We start from the raw sequence: 21,988 nt of genomic DNA, 5'->3' as shown, positions 1-21,988 counted from the left end.
CATGTTTGTAGCGAAGTTGCGCGATAGGGTAGAGGGGTGTCGCATTTATCATCCATGATGCCTCAGGTAAAACAACCAAATTTGGTTTCTTGCAGGTATGTTTCCACTTACAAAATATCGACTTCCGTGCTCTTACTGTAACAGGCGTGCTTTATGTATGGTTCTTTTTGATCGGCTGTCGTGTATTGTAGGACAGAAGGATAATTTCTGGTACAGAAAACGCCTGTCACAGTGACCAAGAAAGTGCTTATGTTCCTCGAAGCTCGTGTTATACAATTCACATTTTTTATGCCTGTTCCTAAAAACATTATTACGCTGACTTTAATGCGGTGTATCTAGCAGTTTAGTTTTTCCCTCAAGCTATACTTATAAAATTTCACACGCCTTGTGTCCCGATCTGTATTTTCGTATGCCAGTGTTATCGTGTACTGGTTTGATCACTGAAAAGACTTCCTGCCCGAAGTGTATGATGATTGTGATACATTCTACACTATGTAACAGTATGAAATTAGGTTGAGCTGCTATTGTTCGAACATAGTTTGCAGTTCCGTGCATACTCGAAGATACGTGGTATTAACGAGAGAGCAAATGGTGAAGCTACAGAAGGTAGTCTCAGGGCCGCAGTTGACCACGGAAAGAAGACAAATGCGGAAACAGATACGCGAAGTCGCTGTGTTGAATGATGTAGTAGTAGTATTGTGATGTAGGTAAAAGTGTCCCTGAATAACAGTAGAAACGGAAATGTTACTGATTTATTTCGACCGTACTATTGAGGAAAATGTTGTATGACAGAAAATATTTTGTATGTATGTGTGTGTGTGTGTGTGTGTGTGTGTGTGTGTGTGTGTTTGCCATAAATTACGAATTGATTATGGTAATAGAACTGAGATCTGAAGACTTAGGGAACTGGTTATGTACAATGGCATTCCTCAAGTTAAAAACGCAAGTTGTACTATCAATTTTTCATATATTTTGTAAGTAATTCATGGTTCCTAAATAAAATACTGCTAAGGCTCTACATTACTTATGTACCGTATCATTTGTATACATTTATGTTTTATAACAAAATTAAATTTTTACGTGATATTTACATTGGCATTCTTCAATTCTTGGACCTTTATGGTCTGTCTGAACAGATGCCTCATATGAATCAAAAATAAAAAGCTTTTTGTCTTTTATTTATTTTCTTTATCCACGAGTTCGGCATCTGAAATGAACACATACCTCTTAGAATCATAAAATAAGCAGTAAGACTAACAATAAAGAGGAACATATTGTTCTGTACTGTGTTTCTTCAGCCACTCTAGCAAATAGCTTTCAAGAGTTCCTCTCCAAATCCTTATACGCTCTTAACAATCTTGACCATGTACGCGTAATATATCGAATAAGGAAATTATGAAGTCAGTTCTGAAATTACGAAACCTCACTAGGGTAAAGTATACAAGAAGTTTCCAGAATAAAAACATTCTTCTCACTATGAATAGAAAAGAAATTGATCGTTAAGGAATTAGTACAGTTGCACGCAAATGAAGATGCGAAAGAGAAAACACAAAATTTAGATATTCTAATGAAGTGCAAAACGTGAAAGTAAATTCTGTGGCGCAAGTCCAGTTAGCGTGCGGTCTTTCTTCGCCACAGAAGTAGGAGGGTGAAATCTTACCCACCCACACATCGCCGTTAAATTTCTCTTAGTCTCTTCATTATTTTCAAAAGCTTCGAGAGGCGTAAGATACACAGAAGAAAAACTGTTTACTTATCTTAATTTTCTCTCCTTGTTGGCTCCGGTTCTTGCGTCCAGGGGTACATTCTTGCGGCTGAAATTTTGATTTAACGTTGTGAGTTCCTGATGACTAAATAACTGGTGAAGCTATGCTATGATTTTCTTTTACCCCATTCTTCTATATCACACTGACTTCACAATCTCCATTTTCATACAGCCATCAATTACGTTGGTGTAGACAAAATTAAAAATATACGTGCGTTTCCATCAGAGGTATACCCAGTACTACTTACATTCTGCGTTGCTCATAATACTCCAAAGAGTTTACAAAACAAAAGAGTTTACAAACATTCTTGACAAGGTTTCCTCCCGCTGGTGGACCCAACATCGAACACAGAACACATCTTCAGATGTAACGCGCGGCTGCTCCACCTGTGTGCCCCATCCCAGATGTGACGTGTGGTGGATCCGCCTCCGAACATCGGTCTGGATATATAGTGCGCAGCAGATCCACACTCAAACGCTAACTCGGGCCTACTGCGGGTGCTGGGAGCAATCCGCAACACATGCACATACACAGACAAACAGAAAACAGAGAAGACGCACTGCGAATGTGCAATATGTGGACGGAGGAGACTGGATGCAATCGAGTACAGTGCTACGCACCCCAATCAGAAAAATAGTGAATTTGCGCTAGGTGTTGGCAACTGTACTACATTAACATGTAGTTTTAGAACATGGAACGAGAGGTTGTCATGATCGCGTGGGTAGACGTGACATGAAAAATCAATATAACGCTGAAATGCGCTGAAATTGAGGAAGTAATTGCGTGTCTTCTGGTTGGCGCAGAACAATTCTTGTACATGGGTATAAGTAAGCGGCAGTAAGAGGAATCCGAGAAAACGTCGAGATTTAAGCGAAGGGACCAGGGAAACAGTTACTTTTTTCCATCGAGGCAGCATTCTACTGTATGTCTATTGAGGTAACAGTGATACACGCGCGTTCACTACTGTATTTGACGCTTTTAAGAAAACGGAGAACCATGTGCCTCTAAAATTATATGCATCTGCGTTAAAGGATAACAGAGACTGGACGGGGTGATCGATTGAGATGGAGCTGTAACATAGAGATAGATGGTAAATTAAGCACTATGCTCGAGGCGCTAGAAATATCTTGAGTGCAGGCTGGTATACTTTGATGATGTATATGTTCGAGAATTATCAATAAATGGACGTAATGCACAATCATCTGTCTACATTCGCAATGATACTCGCAAAGTAGAGAAGGGGCGGTATAGCTATGATAGTAAAATTGGGAAACATGTTGTCGCATCATTGGTCGGTGTTGAAATCACTGTAATTTGCTAAAATTGTTGGCACTATCAGCTGTGATGCTTATTATTAGGGTACATCGACGGTGTCTTTTCCATCCAATCTGTCCACTGGTATGCTGTTGGTTACCACATAATGACTGACTGACATCGCTTGTTTGAGTTTGAGAAAGAGTTTGGGTGGAGAGGCAACACCTTCTGGGGATGGCTAGTATCGAGACGATGATCGCATACATGAATGCAGTATGAGGAATCACTCGAAACAGAATGCAGAGACATCACTTATTCCGTCACTGTGACAGATGAGTTTAAATGTACAGGTCATAAATCACCTTCCGACTGCAGTTTGGAAACTCTTTCAGTTTCCTTAAGTTGTAACTGTCTTTTATTTAAAATCATCCAGTGTATGTGCTGTGTTATGTTGGTGGCAGTAACAACATATACCATGCGACATCTAGTTTTCTGTGAGAAGCAATGGATCAGAACGTGTTAATGTCAGTTTAGAATCTGCCACAGACCTCAAAGTCGTGATAGAAACAACAAAATGTATGGCATTGTATGAAGAGTGTTACAGCAAAAAAATAAATAAATAATAAAAAATGACACTGGAAGGGTCTCTTCGGCTTATAGTATAGTTTGTAGGATACGGTCATTCTTCTACAGTACAAGTGATGAAACTTTCAACTGGTCTGCATATTAATAGCATCGTCACATGTGCTTTATGCTGGAAAGCAGAAATGTGATAAATGTGATAAAAATCTTTCGAGTTCTCTATTGGATAAAGTTAGTGGAGCTTTTATAAGTCGTAATTTTTCTCTCTTGGATGGTTCAGAATAATAGCATGTTGGGGTGATAGGCGTGAATGGACCTTGAGGGACGCAGATCTGCTTCAGACTGTAGTATCTGTATGTAATTTGGGGATGCACCACAATGCATTAGCAAAATCCTCGTCTTCTCCCAGTTCCCGTTTCCATCGAAAGGTCAAAACATATTTCTGTCAAAGTAACTCAGCTTAGCCTGTTTCTACATAGGTTGCAGAAGGTGGTGGATATAGCTTTCTCCGACTTCTACTCAGTTCCGACTTTCATTGGAACGATCACATGCACAAAGCTCCAGGGATGGTAGCACAGAGACTGAAGGGCAGTTGCAAGATACGTAGGGACTACCTAAAGTCACTTTTGAATTTTACGGTAGCAGATAGGTTCGAGAAAGGTGACTTATTTCGAGATGTGAGAATGCCATAAATATGATTCAATAGTGGTTGTATTCATTAACGGACTTCTCCATTGGACCCAACGCAGGTATGTGGTTGAATGGAAAGACTTGATTCCAAATCCCAGACAGCATTTCTGGAGAGTGTCCCAGCAGAGATATGAAAAACGTGTGCACGTTTGTTACGATTTCAACCAGCACACCATCTACTGCTGTTTGTGGTCCTCTTCAGTCAACCATCGCCTGTAACCCAGTAGATACATCACTGAACCTCTGACCTGGCATCGAGACAGAATAAAAATACTGGAGAAATATCCAGCGGCGGCATGAGGGAGATGCAAATAACAGCTTCATACCACGTTCCTTAAATGAATCGCTTTCTAAATTCGGTAATTTTATCATGAGTTTGCACCATCGGTAACATGTAACCGCACTGCTGGTCTGATAATATATACTCCAGCGATCACCATCTATATTCAATGTCGTGGTATTTGTCTGGAAAAACCACTTCATTCGGAGGTAATTCCGTACCTCGATTTAGAAAGCCGGTATAGCTTTTAACATAGATACTTGTGTGCATCTGGAGAACCAAGACTGCTAGTGATAGTAATATGGTCGTGTTTTTTTAACATCTTTTGATTTCTAAGACGACTACGTTTCTCTTTCTGAGATACAGTGGTACCACTCGCAATAAGAACTGATGAGACATGTCCACTCATTGTTGATTTTTCATATCGCCGAAAATCAGTTATTGGCGAAGTATTATAGCTAGTAGTAGGGTGTGTGTGATAGGTTCCTCTTGAGCAACAGGCTTATAAAGTATGTGTGTGTGTGTGTGTGTGTGTGTCTGTGTGTGTGTGTGTGTGTGTGTGTGTGTGTGTGTGTGTGTGTGTGTATGTGTGTGTGTGTGTGTGCATGTTCCGACATGTGCAAAAGAAATGACTATGTTCAGTCGTAAGGAAGGTATGGATTTGATATGGAACACAGTGATCGCAAAGGGAGGAGTATGTCAAATCATAAGAATGGTACAGATATTTCTGTTTCCAGAGCAACAGCCGTCATCAGGGTGTCCGTTACTTCACTCATCGTCGAATGTCTTCCAATTGAGACTGCGATCGTAACATTTAATTGTAAGTACAGGAATAAAATGTGTATGAGGAGGTTTTTTTTTCCTATGACGATTCTGTCCATGCATGCTTGGCACGCTAGGAATGCAGCTGAGCTGAGCTTCTGGGATATTGCTTCGGCTCGGCTCACAAAGCTCTGTCAATAATGTAACGCACTGATATTATTTCCGTATGTTTCTAAGAAATGTAAGGGTTCAGATGGTTCAAATGGCTCTGAGCACTATGGGACTTAACTGCTGTGGTTATCAGTCCCCTAGAAATTAGAAGTACTAAAACCTATCTAACCTAAGGACATCACACACATCCATGCCCGAGGCAGGATTCGAACCTGCGACCGTAGCGGTCACGCGGTTCCAGACTGTAGCGCCTAGAAACCCACGGCCACTCCGGCCGGCAATGTAGGGTTTTATCTAGATATTGTAGAGCAAATGCGGGTTTATAATTACATAATGTATCGTTACGGATATTGTTACTGAAGCAGTGTTTCAGTTGCTTATCCACAATGCACATCACTGGTTTACAGAGTAATTTAATTTAGCGATGTCTTGCGTGTGTACCTGTATATTTGTAGAAACAATCCCACTTGGATTTTTTTTATTCCCTGCTGTCTTTACACATTCACTGTGGCATCCTAATGTGTCAGCCATTGTTTTAAACACACTAATAATACATGGATAAGTTCCTTACAGTGAAACATAGCTACACACGTAGGCTTGATATGTAGCAAAGGACTATTTGTTTAAATATGCACTGTGGTAACTGCTAAACATTAAACCGTGGAATATCAGTGTATTTGTTTAAATTTTAAACATTACATGTCAAATACATAGGGTAATATCCATGTATTTCGTATGTCGCTCAAACTGCAAATGGCAATGAAAATTTGTGATAAGCTGGAATGTCTGTAGAAAACGCCGTTGGGAATAATACTCTGCTGCACGGAATAGGATAATGCCTTTTTGAATTTCCTGACATTTTTACACATCCACTGTAGGGTCAAAGTGTTTGGGCACCACAACGTGATTTTTGAGTCATAAATTATAATAAGATAAGGCTAAATACACAGGATGATTTGATAGTGGGTCAAAGTGTAAGTGGACAGTCTGTTTACATGGCAGTCATTTTGGAGCATGAATTATAGTAATTGAGATAAAGATCAAAGTATTGAATGACCATTTTGTGCGCTTAAGGGCACCAGGCATGTGAGCAGTTTGTTTATGTTAGGCTTGCATTTGTATATAACAGTGATGTACATCTTTACATAAGGAGCCCAGGTCAAGTGACGCCTTTGTTTACATCAGGAGATGTAACTCATCTAAGCGAGATGAATACAAAGAAAAGGCTTTACTGCAGGAGAGCACACACACTGTATTGCCAACGAATGGAAATATCGAATTCTTTGGCATGAATCTAATTCCAGACTGAAAGTGTTTGCATCAGGGAAACAAGTGCTTAATGTTACCTTTTTTCATGTTTGAAGAGTGGTGGTAGTTTTTCTATTTTTAACTTTCAGTAATTTTCATTGTGGTTTATGGTTCAAATGCTTCAAATGGCTCTGAGCACTATGGGACTCAACTGCTGTGGTCATCAGTCCCCTAGAACTTAGAACTACTTAAACCTAACTAACCTAAGGACATCACACACATCCATGCCCGAGGCAGGATTGGAACCTGCGACCGTAGCAGTCGCACGGTTCCGAACTGCACGCCTAGAACCGCGAGAACACCGCGGCCCATTGTGGTTTATAATAGGTCCTATGGTGATAAGTAAAACCAAGATAATGCAAAGGCCTAAAAATTTGTTTTGTTTGGGGACAGCACAGGCCTTATTTCTATCAGGTGATCGCATCTTTAGTGGCTGTAATGATTCCACCCAAGCGGCTATAAAAGCTCAAAACTGGTTTCCTGAACATGAGGCCGAAATACGTAGCTCCCCTGGCCTCCAAAGTCACCAAATATGAATTGTACAGAGTGACAGTGATTTATATTGAAATAATTACAAGCGGTCGCATAACTTTTCTAGAACCTCGAGGAACTGATACGAGTACAGTTCGTCTGTATTGATTGATATAAAAGACCCCAAGCATATTTCTGCTTTCATATGCATCAGCCATAGGAAGGGAAAGATGTTGTTATTGTTGTGGTCTTCAGTCCTGAGACTGGTTTGATGCAGCTCTCCATGCTACTCTATCTTGTGCAAGCTTCTTCATCTCTCAGTACCTACTGCAACCTACATCCTTCTGAATCTGCTTAGCGTATTCATCTCTTGGTCTCCCTCTGCGATTTTTACCCTTCACGCTGCCCTCTAATACTATATTAGTGATCCCTTGATGCCTCAGAACATGTCCTACCAACCGATACCTTCTTCTGGTCAAGTTGGGCCACAAACTTCTCTTCTCCCCAATCCTATTCAATACTTCCTCATTAGTTATGTGATCTACCCATCTAATCTTCAGCATTCTTCTGTAGCACCACATTTCAAAAGCTTCTATTCTCTTCTTGTCCAAACTAGTTATCGTCCATGTTTCACTTCCATACATGGCTACACTCCATACAAATACTTTCAGAAACGACTTCCTGACACTTAAATCTATACTCGATGTTAACAAATTTCTCTTCTTCAGAAGCTCTTTCCTTGCCATTGCCAGTCTACATTTTATATCCTCTCTACTTCGACCATCATCAGTTATTTTGCTCCCCAAATAGCAAAACTCCTTTACTACTTTAATTGTCTCATTTCCTAACCTAAATCCCTCAGCATCACCCGACTTAATTCGACTACATTCCATTATCCTCGTTTGGATTTTGTTGATATTCATCTTATATCCTCCTTTCAAGACACTATCCATTCCGTTCAACTGCTCTTCCAAGTCCTTTGCTGTCTCTGACAGAATTACGATGTCATCGCCGAACCTCAACATTTTTATTTCTTCTCCATGGATTTTAATGCCTACTCCGAATTTTTCTTTTGTCTCCTTCACTGCTTGCTCAAAATACAGATTGAGTAACATCGGGGAGAGACTGCAACCTGTCTCACTCCCTTCCCAACCACTGCTTCCCTTTCATGACCCTCGACTCTTATAACTGCCATCTGGTTTCTGTACAAATTGTAAATAACCTTTCGCTCCCTGTATTTTGCCCCTGCCACCTTCAGAATTTGAAAGAGAGTATTCCAGTCAACATTGTCAAAAGCTTTCTCTAAGTCTACAAATGCTAGAAACGTAGGTTTGCCTTTCCTAATCTTTCTTCTAAGATAAGTCGTAGGGTCAGTATTGCCTCATGTGTTCCAATATTTCTACGGAATCCAAACTGATCTTCCCCGAGGTCGGCTTCTACTAGTTTTTCCATTCGTCTGTAAAGAATTCGCGTTAGTATTTTGCAGCTGTGACTTATTAAACTGATAGTTCGGTAATTTTCACATCTGTCAACACCTGCTTTCTTTTGGATTGGAATTACTATATTCTTCTTGAAGTCTGAGGGTATTTCGCCTGTCTCATACATCTTGCTCACCAGGTAGTAGAGTTTTGTCAGGACTGGCTCTCCCAAGGCCGTCAGTAGTTCCAATGGAATGTTGTCTACTCCGGGGGCCTTGTTTTGACTCAGGTCTCATCCTCTTCCATTTCCATAATATTGTCCTCAAGTACATTGCCCTTGTATAGACCCTCTATATACTCCTTCCACCTTTCTCCCTTCCCCTCTCTGCTTAGAACTGGGTTTCCATCTGAGCCCTTGATATTCATACAAGTGGTTCTCTTATCTCCAAAGGTCTCTTTAAGTTTCCTGTAGGCAGTATCAATCTTACCCCTAGTGAGATAAGCCTCTACATCCTTTCATTTGTCCTCTAGCCATCCCTGCTTAGCCATTTTGCACTTCCTGTCGATCTCATATTTGAGACGTTTGTATTCTTTTTTGCCTGCTTCATTTACTGCATTTTTATATTTTCTCCTTCCATCAATTAAATTCAATATTTCTTCTGTTACTCAAGGGTTTCTACTAGCCCTCGTCTTTTTACCTACTTGATCCTCTGCTGCCTTCACTACTTCATCCCTCAAAGCTACCCATTCTTCTTCTATTGTATTTCTTTCCCTCAATCCTGTCAATTGCTCCCTTATGGTCTCCTTGAAACTCTGTACAACCTCTGGTTCTTTTAGTTTATCCAGGTCCCATCTCCTTAAATTCCCACCTTTTTGCAGTTTCTTTAGTTTTAATCTACAGGTCATAACCAATAGATTGTGGTCAGAGTCCACATCTGCCCCTGGAAATGTCTTACAATTTAAAACCTGGTTCCTAAATCTCTGTCTTACCATCATATAATCTATCTGAAACCTGTCAGTATCTCCAGGCTTCTTCCATGTATACAGCCTTCTTTTATGGTTCTTGAACCAAGTGTTAGCTATGATTAAGTTGTGCTCTGTGCAAAATTCTACCAAACGGCCTCCTCTTTCATTTCTTTGCCCCAGTCCATATTCACCTACTACGTTTCCTTCTCTCCCTTTTCCTACTACCGAATTCCAGTCACCCATGACTAATAAATTTTCGTCACCCTTCATTATCTGAATAATTTCTTTTATTTGATCATACATTTCTTCAATTTCTTCGTCATCTGCAGAGCTAGTTGGCATATAAACTTGTACTACTGTAGTAGGTGTGGGCTTCGTATCTATCTTGGCCACAATAATGCGTTCACTATGCTGTTTGTAATAGCTTACCCGCATTCCTATTTTCCTATTCATTATTAAACCTACTCCTGCATTACCCCTATTTGATTTTGTGTTTATAACCCTGTAGTCACTTGACCAAAAGTCTTGTTCCTCCTGCCACCGCACTTCACTAATTCCCACTATATCTAACTTTAACCTATCCATTTCCCTTCTTAAATTTTCTAACCTACCTGCCCGATTAGGGGATCTGACATTCCACGCTCCGATCCGTAGAACGCCAGTTTTCTTTCTCCTGATAACGACATCCTCTTGAGTAGTCCCCTCCCGGAGATCCGAATGGGGGACTATTTTACCTCCGGAATATTTTACCCAAGAGGACGCCATCATCATTTAATCATACAGTAAAGCTGCATGCCCTCGGGAGAGATTACGGCCGTAGTTTCCCCTTGCTTTCAGCCGTCGCAGTACCAGCACAGCAAGGCCGTTTTGGTTATTGTTACAAGGCCAGATCAGTCAATCATCCAGACTTTTGCCCCTGCAACTACTGAAAATGCTGCTGCCCCTCTTCAGGAACCACACGTTTGTCTGGCCTCTCAACAGATACCCCTCCGTTGTGGTTGCACCTACGGTACGGCTATCTGTATCGCTGAGGCACGCAAGCCTCCCCACAAACGGCAAGGTCCATGGTTCATGGGGAGGGGAAAGATGTTATAGACACCAAAATTGGCTACACACCATTTAATATGGAGTTCAAATTGTTTTGTGTATTACATTTGCCACATGTTTTACTATTTTTGTTGTTTTTATAGATTGGATCACTTATTTTGACGAGACATTGATAGTGATAACTGTTTAAAAAGAATGTATCAGTATGTTTTCTGAGAACTCGAAGAAGCAATCTGCTCTGCTTTCTGCAGTGGAAAACTCAGCAAACGATACCGTCTCAGATCATGCATGTTGTGGCAGTGTCCGATATTACGTGTTGTTTTGTTAATGTTTATGGTGCGTTTCTAGTAAATTCCGAATTTTTCATAATTTATTGAGGTGAGTAGATCACATCTGTAGTAAGGAGAGATGATTTTTTACACTTACTGATACCGCTGTTCCAACGTTCTGGGGAATTGTTCAGCTGAACTGCGAGTGCTAGTATTTTGCATCCAGCTGTGTTGTGTGGTATAGTTTCTTCCTGATCCTCAAACTTTCTAAAACTGCATATCCTTATTATTATCATTATCATTACTGAAAGTGTGGGACAGCTAAAAGAGTGTACTCGATCGACACTCGATCCCGGAACCTTGCCTTTCGCAGGTACTGTTGTAAGCGATTGTGCCATCCACATACAAGTTATGATCCGCCTTCACAACTTCAATGTGGCCAGTACTTTCACTGCAGACTGCAATATTCCTTCTAGACACAATCCGCAAGTCTTGGATGAGCCATATCTCCGCAAGATCCCTTATTTCCAGGAGCACTTGCTCGGTACGGTTCGCAGGAGAGCTTCTGTGATGCTGGAAAGCATGAGATGAGGTACTGGCGCAAGTAAAGCTCTCGAGGAAGAGTCTTGAGACGTGCCTGGACAGCTCACTGAGACAGCGCTTGCCCACTAAAGGCAAAGCTTCCAGGCTCGAGTTAAGGGCCAACAAACAGTTTCAATCTGCCGCTTCAGAATGGAAGATCGTTCTCGGTAGAGTTATTATTGTTAATTTTACCTATAGAGCCTGTTTACTGCTAAGTGGAAATCGTATCAAAGAGTCGTCACTTTGTGTCTCGTCATGGACGTTGCTGTTACTTATTCTACGTATTCTGGATAATGACATCCTGAATTGTGTGTCGCCGGCGGTCATGCTGTGTACCAGCTCCTAGACATGTTAGAAGTAATTAGTATCAGAGATTAAAAGGCTGACTGCGTCTAGAAGGAATATTGCAGTCCGCAGTGAAGGTACTGTATAAACTGACGTTGTGCTCGACTGTTTGCGGATATTTCCTGGACTCTTTCCGGGCACTTCTGAGAAAGCGATGACCTATTCATTGCGTCCGTTACTCTTCGCGTTTAACTCTGCAGAAGCCTGCCCCAGTGACCCGTCAGCCCGCATTGTACTGTTGAAGACCTCAGCGGACGAGCGCCAGCCTCGATCCACTTAGCAGACACAAAGAGCAGAGCCGCGTCACGGCCAGCGGTGGGCTCCCCAGCACTTTCTGTGGCACTGTCCGGGTTTCTCGCTGCATGGCGTCCGCAACGTCCTCTGAGCAGTACCTGCGCACCACCACCAATACAGCAACTCTTGTTCAACATCTGTGTTGCTGTGCCGCAGTTAGGCTGCTGTCAGCTCTACTGTAGAAAATGTTGCAACTTCTGTTTCTGTTTTACCGTGCTGCATGACGCACGTAGCCTGAATACTCAAGATTTCGTAGCAGGCCGTAGATATACAATAATAACATCTCCATTTATACAGAACATATTATTTTTTGTATACATGTACTAAGAAAATTTGGAAAAGTGAATTCTGAGGTCAATTCAATGTGCAGATATCAAAAAAATATTTAAACGTAACTAATTCTATATTTTACCATTGTAAGAAAACAATTGGATTAATAACAAATGAGGAGACATTCTGTTGAATCACCGATGAAAATGTAAATGTTATTTACAGGAAGATGAAGGTCGATGGGATTCGTGTTGATACAACGGGGAATAACTTCCTTAATACCAGAGCGGACTGCAAAGAGGAAAAATTATTCAGCAAAGCGGACATTGAAATGTATATAGTAATTAACTGAGGAGGCTATATACAAATGCTGCTCTGGCATGCAGAGGTGCCTGAGTAAAGGAAATGGCGTTGCTCCTTATCAAGCCAAGCAGAAGACTGATATACAAAAAAGAGCTGTTACGAAAATAGAAATTATAAAACTCTAGTTTTATTCCCTACATTACCATCTCTAGGGAGATCCATGTTCTTTTATTCTTCGTTATGTACCGGGTGGTCAAAAAGGCAGTAAAAAATTTGAAAACTTAATAAATCACGGAATAATGTAGATAGGTAAAGATTGACACACATGCTTGGAATGACATGGGGTTTTATTAGGACCAAAAAAAAAAAAAACACCCCATATTGCTAGACGCGTGAAAGATCTCTTGCGCGCGTCGTTTCGTCGTGCTTGGCCTTCCAGGTTCCCAGACCTCAGTCCGTGCGATTATTGGCTTTGGGGTTACCTGAAGTCGCAAATGTAACGTGATCGACCGACATCTCTAGGGATGCTGAAAGACAACAACCGACGCCAATGCCTCACCATAAATCCGGACATGCTTTACAGTGATGTTCACAACATTATTCCTCGACTACAGGTATTGTTGAGGAAGATGGTGGACATATTGAGCATTTCCTGTAAAGAACATCATCTTTGTTTTGGCTTACTTTGGTTGGCAAGGAAAGCGTTTCTGAAGAAGAGAAATTTGTTAACATCGAATATAGATTTATGTATCAGGAAGTCGTTTCTGAAAGTATTTGTTTGGAGTGTAGCCATGTATGGAAGTGAAACATGGACGGTAACTAGTTTGGACAAGAAGAGAATAGAAGCTTTCGAAATGTGGTGCTACAGAAGAATGCTGAAGATTAGATGGGTAGATCACGTAACTAATGAGGAGGTACTGAATAGGATTGGGGAGAAGAGAAGTTTGTGGCACAACTTGACTAGAAGAAGGGATCGGTTGGTAGGACATGTTTTGAGGCATCAAGGGATCACAAATTTAGCATTGGAGGGCAGCGTGGAGGGTAAAAATCGTAGAGGGAGACCAAGAGATGAATACACTAAGCAGATTCAGAAGGATGTAGGTTGCAGTAGGTACTGGGAGATGAAGCAGATTGCACAGGATAGAGTAGCATGGAGAGCTGCATCAAACCAGTCTCAGGACTGAAGACAACAACAACAACTTACTTTTTGATCATCCGGTATTACACTGTATAAATTTTCAATGAAATTACTCCTGGTCTCCAATTACTGGCAAAGTTAGCTTCGTGATTCCTAAAATGTTGCCTTCGAAATTTAAAATATGTATTGTTAGAGTTAAAGTATCTGTAAATGATAGCAGCCGCACTAAATGTCTTGAGAAACAGCGTTTGAAAGTTTTTGTGTATCTTTTGACGTTAAAGTAACAAAGCGCTGGAAGTCATAACCATCTTTGTGTTTCAGAATTAGCCGAGGGAATGCACAAATCTGTGGGTATTTATGAGGATTATATCAAAAAGTTCAAGATATTTACACCACTGCAACTTCAAAAAATTTATAACATTAACAGGGATATATATATCTACTCGGTGCTAAAAATTCCGTAAATCTCAAAGAGTAAATTAATTTCATTAGGAACTGCACTGACAAATTGTTGTTTGAGTCAGTATTCCTCAATATGGCGCATTTCTGCCAGCTCCGACGAACTTTGGCGACTTCTGAATGTGAGGAAGTGTCCTGTATCTCGCCCCAACGCGACCTTCCACAGCTCCCTCTTGCGTCTCCCCTCTGAATCACTTTCTAGGTATTTTCTTCTGTTTGTCGTTGGTTTTTGTTCTTCGTCCTACATGTTTTGATCCTACTAGAGGATCGTTCCTCAAAATTGATCTTCAGTTTCGTTTACATATTTGTTTGGCATGTTCGCCATAGCTTTCAGGAGGATAGTTATGGTTTAATGACAGGTTGACGACATGGTCAGTAGGGCAGAGGACAAGTGAAGATAGGGAAAGGATGCAGAATTAAATGTGCCTTGGGCTTTTCAAACAAACCATCCCAGTATTGGCCATAAGCGGTTCAGGTAAACTAAGGGAAAGCTACATCAGGATGACAGGTCACGGAGACAGATCCGCCGTCATCCCGAATGCGAGACTTGTGTTTCAGCATTGCTTTAGCTCCCTTACTTGAAGGGAATGTAAACGACAAGGTACAGGCTCTGTGGGTCAAGTTTGAGGAAGAAAGTCAGTGGTGTCGTTGTGAACCAAACAATCCAAAATCCACCTGAATCAATTTAAGTGGTGACTCAGGCATTAAATAAAAGTGAAAATCGTTTCATAAGGATGCATAGAATTTTCCGAACTGTGTAAGGTGGCAGAATAAATGAAGGTCAGATTAGCACTTAACATGAGACCCTGGGAAGGGAAGGTGAATATGGCACCTAACTTAATTCGCAGTAATGAGCAAATTAGCCTAGCAGTATGTAATGCAAAAAGGGATGACATTCAATCGACGGTAATTAACACATCGTTCCCATAATGCATGTTTGAGTGGAAGGTGAAACTAGCAGCGACAGACGTTTTAGCTTGGAATTCAGAGGGATGACGCAGAGGCAAGGCAGCGCTACATGGGGTACCTCAGAGACCACTTAAAGGGGTGGTCCAGGCGGAAAGTCAATGACCGACCAGGTGACTCAGGGAGAGCCAGTATAACGACCCACATCAAGGAGGACAGGAAGGAAAGCTTTTAGAGAACTGTGTTTTGGAATTCCAAATGGATACAAAACCAGTGACGCATTTTCGATCACATGTGAGAGAATCAATGTACACATTTGGGCGTCTGGAATGGGACTAAACGTCAGATTGGCGGAAACGTACTAGGCAGGAGAAAAGAGCCAAAGTTTTGATGCAATTTAATGGTATGGACCTTGCGATTGGTAGAGAGAGTTTCCACAAAATAAGAGGAACGCCCCTATTGGTCGAAAAAAGCCGTGACGTGAAGAATGAAAGACCCCAGGTGGGGAGACAGTTCGGCTATGAGTAAGACAAGACGGAAATTTTCGGGAACTCTTCTCTGAACTGGCGTCAAGTGCAGAATGGAGCATGTAACGCTCTGTACGAGGCAGAGGATTAATTTGTGTGAACACCGCTTTCACAGCGGCTGATATCCAGCTAGAAATCAGCTGTGTAAGACGTCGTGGTATCCTGACCTTCATTGCTTACATATTCCGCCCTTACAATTACATTCTGCACATCAAGATGCTTCAATCGAACCCAATCTTGATAAGATAAAGTCAATATTGTATGAATTCATGTAAACGATGTGCAAATAACTAGTAAATCGCAAATGTGCACCAAGATTGAAATACTCGAAGCTGGCGTACACACATACATTCCAGACACGACGGTCACAGGAGCTTTTAGTTCGGGAGAGGCAGACCGCACGTCTGGACGCCGGTCCCTTCAGAGGACGAGTCAACCTCGACCGCCCGTAGAGCAGACAGCGTTTGCCAGAGTGAAAGGCAGAACAACCTCGTGTTTGGCTTAAAAGCAAAGTCCGCTATATTGTGTGGTAGCGCCCAGCCTACGCATTCCTTACAAACATAGCACGCAGTTTCAGAGGTTTTCACAGGGAGACAGCAAAGGCCAAACGCCGATGCTACAGATTTCTGGATTCCTAACGTCATTCTCCCGTTTTAGATGAGGAATGCTGATTGGCAGACGATACTTCTGACGCTTTGAGCTGAAGGAGTAATGCAAGAGACCGAAAGATATACCCCTTCACGCCTGGCGTGGAGAGGTGCCATTCCGTTGTTGCTCATGCTGCGAGAACATGTAACGAGAGTGTGCACACTGGTACGTGTATTCAAAGAGCGAGGAACAAGTCGCTCCTCAGTATTTCACTGGGAGAGAACCTCTGTCGAGAGCGAATCAGAGTGCGACTCTATATTGAGTCCTTGCAATTAAGCGTTGTTCACTGTGTTGGCCGCTACGCTTATCGTGCGGTGTGAATGGACAGAGTTATAGTTAAACGCCCGGGAGTGAATTTTTGAGTGGCATCGCGGTGCACTGGTTATCTGACCGGTGTACCACGCCAATAGTTAGACTAGGGGCGAATAGGAGTCCTTGACGTCATCAAGGCGTGGGGAGAGTTTGATTGGCGAAGGTGAATCCAGACAGCACGAGAATTATCTTATTTGTCAGCAGCGAGCGGCGCAGATAGCAGTCATCGCAGCTTACGGTATTGTGCGCTACAGCTCTTGCGAGCCCCATATTTCCTCCACAACAGTAGACTTCGCTGCATTTCACACGCAATAGCCTCGATCGTACCTAACAACATTCTAACGGGTAATTATTCAAGTTGAGTGGGTGCGGCTCTCAGCCATTCTGCCAGGTCAATATCAGTCTTAAACTTTGTATAGAAATTTCATTAGCGAATCCTATCCTTGAGAGGTAACTTCACATTCCGAAAAGAACCGGGAAATAACTTGTTCATTTCATAACTAAAGGTGCCATTGTGATTTCTCAGAATTTTAGCAAAATAAATAATAATTTTTCGTTAGTTTCTTCTTACACTAACTAGCACTACTCCAGTACCCAAGTATCCCACTAGTTACGTAAGAAATTTTGTGAATTTTTGTGTCATTTCCTTACAGCGGACGTCTCCAGAAGATATTTATTGCTGGAAGTTTTTCAGGCATTTCTCTTTAGAACGTTAGGAGCGTCTGTCTGACTTCTGTAGTACTGTGTGGGTGGAAACTGCATCTTGCAGGAGCCACAGGGTACATCTCAGATTAATCCGTTGCGCAGAATGACAGAATAGCACCCACACGCTCACAGACGTAGCGTCGTTTAGCTCCAACTGTGGAGAAACGCCAATTAGTTAATTGTTTTTGAGTGAACTGAGAGGGCATTATAATATGCTAGCCGCTCCAGCCATGTGCGTGTATAACACCACATTCTAAGACTAGGGATGAGTACATGTTCTCTCATCTAACGAGAAACGTAGGGAAAGTTTCTGCTGAAAAATTCAGCACAGGTGTAATTAGTTTTATAGGAATTTCAGCGAAAGAGAATGGTCTAGCAGACGACAGCTCATCGCAGCGTAAGATAAATACTGCATGCAGATGCGTAAACTTGTTGGTTCACCAGCTTGCGTCCACTGTAAACTCGGGCGACCTTGGGTAATCTTTTGGTCAATTTGTCACATAACTAACCATCCACTGTAAACTTGATTGTCATCCTAAAAGTAGTGCCGAACTTTGAGCCGGAATCGGACCAACATCATAATGTAAGTGGAGGAACAATTTTGTAAAGAAACTTCTAGTTAAACTTTAACATTGTTGTGTTTAGTATTAATTTTTTTTCTGAGAGTTAAAGTACCATATTGTGGTGTTTAGAATTATTTCACTTTTTTGATGTTGATGAGATGCGTTATCCTGAGAACTGTTTTAATGTCGTCACATTGAATATTGTGTAAAAACGTATATTTCAATTCTAATATTGAGACATTACACCTTACACAGTTGTCTTCAATCCTAGAATAAGTAAACCACAAATATTGCAACATACAACCCTTTTATATATTACTTATTGGGACGCAATATTTTTTTAAACATTTGCATACTCAATGTTCTGCCCAATAGATTACTTTGACCTACCCCATCAGTCCAAAGGGTATAGAGACTAAATTAATAGAAAAATATAGAAACGGTAAAACAGTGGTTTTTATTATTCAGAAAAATCCATCACTCGGATGTCATTCACTTGGTACATCCCATTGTCTTGCATGTCGATTACCTAGTTAAAGCTTTGACCCTTAATATGAATCTCTCCTCTCTGTCGTTAGTGGGAAGTTCTTATTAAGAAAAAAAACACCAAGTTTCGTCACCCGTGATGGTTATTACCAGAAAATAAATGTTCGCGTTTAGGATTTCAATCAAGTCTTGACAGAAATCTATGCGTCGTTTACGTCTGGGAACCAAGACGTACAGCACAAACTTTGCACAGATTTTCCTCTTCCTCAAATCATTCTGGAGGATGTCTCTAACGATTTACCGACATTGGTCATCGCGAATTGTGATACAACAGCATTGACACATTATGGTAGCACATCCAGTACTTAGCACTGTCTGCCTGTTCAGAATTAACTGGTTAAATGCACATCTCTTGTCTACAGTTGTTAGTTCAAGCTGCCTCCGTAACTGCTGCACTGACATTGCTTATACGTCAGGAATAAAATTAACCTCGGAACTTTTTGGACGGACAGAGGATCCGATGTATGTTTTCAGAGCAGAATACACATTTCGAGGTGCAGAACCGTGAACTAAATGACTATACAGCTCTGGTGTTTATCGAGACAAATTCGTAGAATACAAGACATACCCAAAGCAACATTGAGCCCTTTCTATGGTATAGACGGCTAAGGTCCACGAGGACACTGTGTGAGCTAGAATTTCCCCTTACCCTACGCGCTCACCAAGATACTCGTCTTCATTGCTGGGGGGGGGGGGGGGGGGGGGAATCATCTGGACGACATCTCAGTTAGAAAAATGAGAGTGCCGCTAGCCCCGTCTGCAATATCGGTAACACCCCTTGCCCAATTGCACCAACAAGTGGAATTAGGTCGAATAATCATGTTCCAAACGACAATGTCACATCCACGATCTTCTCTTTTCACATTTGAGCACTACTCTCTTACTAGAGAGAGCTACACCAGATCATGATAATTATTAACCAAGATAAAACGTCCAACATGTTATATCAGGGAATTGTGCTAGCATAAATTTCACATACTCTACAGCAGTGGTGGCCAACCTGGGGAGATGGGCTACATGTGGCACGCAGAGCCATCTCTGTTATCGTCATGATATGCGGGACAAAGCTACCTGCGATTTTGTGTGTTTTTGGACAAGAAAATATATTTCGAAACTTCCGGCTAGAAACAATCCGGTGTTTCAAACACGATACACGTGTTTCAATGAAACCACCTTTACACTGTCGATCAAACCACGGCGCAGAAATCTCAGTTTTGTCAATTGCAAAGGCAAGACCGAGTCTAATTTTTTCCGGTGTTTTGCCCTGTACACATACGAACTTATACAAGTGTTAATTCTTGGGGTAGTGGTGTCTTCCAAATTACTCTGCAGTCACAAAATAGTGAGGTTTACTATTATGTCTGAAATCTTACAACGAGAAGTGATTACGTCAGTACAGATAGTTTAAGTAGGAATATAGTAAAATATTCTCGCACTATAGTTTCTGACAAAAGGAAAAAAGAAGATGAGAGCCGAATCATCAATGGACAGCGATATATTTTTGTACAACTTCAGAATAACCCACATTTTTTTGCCTTATGGAGGAAGTTTTTCTGTTGATACAATTTGAAGGCCATGCGAGGCAGAAGATATTCACCTTTTGAGAATGTGACCCGCAAGTACTAAAAGGTTTACAACTCCTTTCGCGCAGTAAATGAATAAAACTTCATTCGTCTGGGAACAAACTTGGTGACTTTCGCTACAGTGCAACGCTTTCTTTGTACGACCATCACACTGTAGTTCAGTTTTGAAAAGTAACAAACTAAACGAGTAACCATCTATTAACAACTGGATACGAACAGTGCTCAATATTAGATTTTTTGCGAATAAGTGAAGCAACAGAATTCATGCAGCCAGAAATTTGTTTAGATAAGGTGTCGATGTATATAGACTGCAATGTGATTAAGCGCTGAAAAGTGGCAATATTTTCGCAGTATAGTCGAACGAGTGTGTCTGTCAATATACAATGGTCTGAAAATCTTTGCATTACCATGCCTACCAATAATTAAACATTTTTGAAATAACGGTTCAACAAGAATTGCATGATTCCACAAAAGTACTTATTTATTTAACATTTGAACATGTTCGATAAGTAATTTCTCACAGGAAAAGCAAGTCATCAAGGACAGCTTGTTGTAATATGTTGCAGCAAAGTATCAGATATATTTGCAAAAATTCAAATATTACAAAGCCACTACAATAAAGTTGTGCAGTATTAACGTAAAAACATCGTGTCAAAACCGTTTTATCATACGAATGCTGAAAATTAAAAATATAATGTTAAGTATTGCATGTGTCATAGGTAACCTCGGTAGCACATCGAAAACCGACCAATATTGTATGTGGGACGGTTTGCAAAGTGTACCCTGAAGTTATTTGCGACAGGTGTTACTCCTTATGCATTGTGATTGTCTTGGGAGTAGCTTATTTTTGGTCAAATTGTTGAGTGGAGCGAAAACAAGGCTCCCTATAACTTACAGAATGGATATTGTCCGAACATTCATAGCCAAACGAAGAGGGAACCTTTACAAATGGGGTATACAACTGACCAGCATGATATATAGTTTTACAAAAAATGTTAAATTACGTCAAAGTAATCAGGGTAATTCAGAAAAAATTAATTAGTGAATTGACGGAAAATGGAAATATTTCACCAACAGTCGTTGTTATCTACGTAAATGAAGTGTTAAAAAACATCAAATCATAGTGTCAGTGGAATCTTTTCTGCCTTTCCTTGATCTGTATACTCTAAATAATAATAGAACACCAACTGATATATAAAGGTGCTATATTTCATGCTTTCTGAATTAAACTTGAAACAAAAAAGAATTGCAAATTGGTCAATGTTTTGTGAAATCATTTATTTGGTAGTAAGAAACGAAATAGATTCGAGAAACAGTTGATGTGCCTACAAGTGACGCTCGTAATAATGAACTGAAAATGAGGTGCCGATTGAGAATTTAAAGCTCAATGTTCAACCTAGAAGCCCAGAATTTTAAAGTGTATTATAGAACTCTTGTCTGATGGAATTTGACAACGTGATCTCCTTGCGTTACTAACGTATGAGTATCTCAGTTGCAGTACATGAATTCTACTATGATGCAAAGGAACGTCAGGTATTTCTGCAATCTATTTTATTTCTTACCTTTAGACAACTCTTTTCACAAACCATTTCACCAATTTTTTCTAATCTGTTTATTCAGATGGTTAACCCTGGAAGTTGATTCGTATTTGTGGCAGCAATCACAAGTATTACACAGATCGTAACGAATTTCATATAAGGTACATATTTCTTACATCCACATAGGTACTCCACGGTTCATGGTACAGTGCATGGTGGAGGGTACTCTGTACCATTGTTAGTCATTCCCTTTCCTCTCCCTCTTGTAAATCGAGCGAGGGAAAA

General features: G+C 40.9%; 1 protein-coding gene across 1 annotated transcript in view; it reads left to right on the top strand.

The window, feature by feature from the left end:
• The first annotated feature begins 57 nt into the window (after window positions 1-57).
• Window positions 58-21,988, top strand: part of LOC126267607 (Wilms tumor protein homolog) — a 100,477-nt gene continuing 78,546 nt past the window's right edge. Inside the window, exon 1 of the mRNA XM_049972908.1 lies at window positions 58-95. Within this exon, the coding sequence (XP_049828865.1) occupies window positions 58-95 (38 nt within the window). The remainder of the gene's footprint in view (window positions 96-21,988) is intronic.

The sequence above is a fragment of the Schistocerca gregaria genome, chromosome 4, assembly GCF_023897955.1.
Source record: "Schistocerca gregaria isolate iqSchGreg1 chromosome 4, iqSchGreg1.2, whole genome shotgun sequence".
Lineage (NCBI taxonomy): Eukaryota > Metazoa > Arthropoda > Insecta > Orthoptera > Acrididae > Schistocerca > Schistocerca gregaria.
Note: the sequence above shows the minus strand (reverse complement) of the source record. Positions and strands in the feature narration are given on the sequence as shown.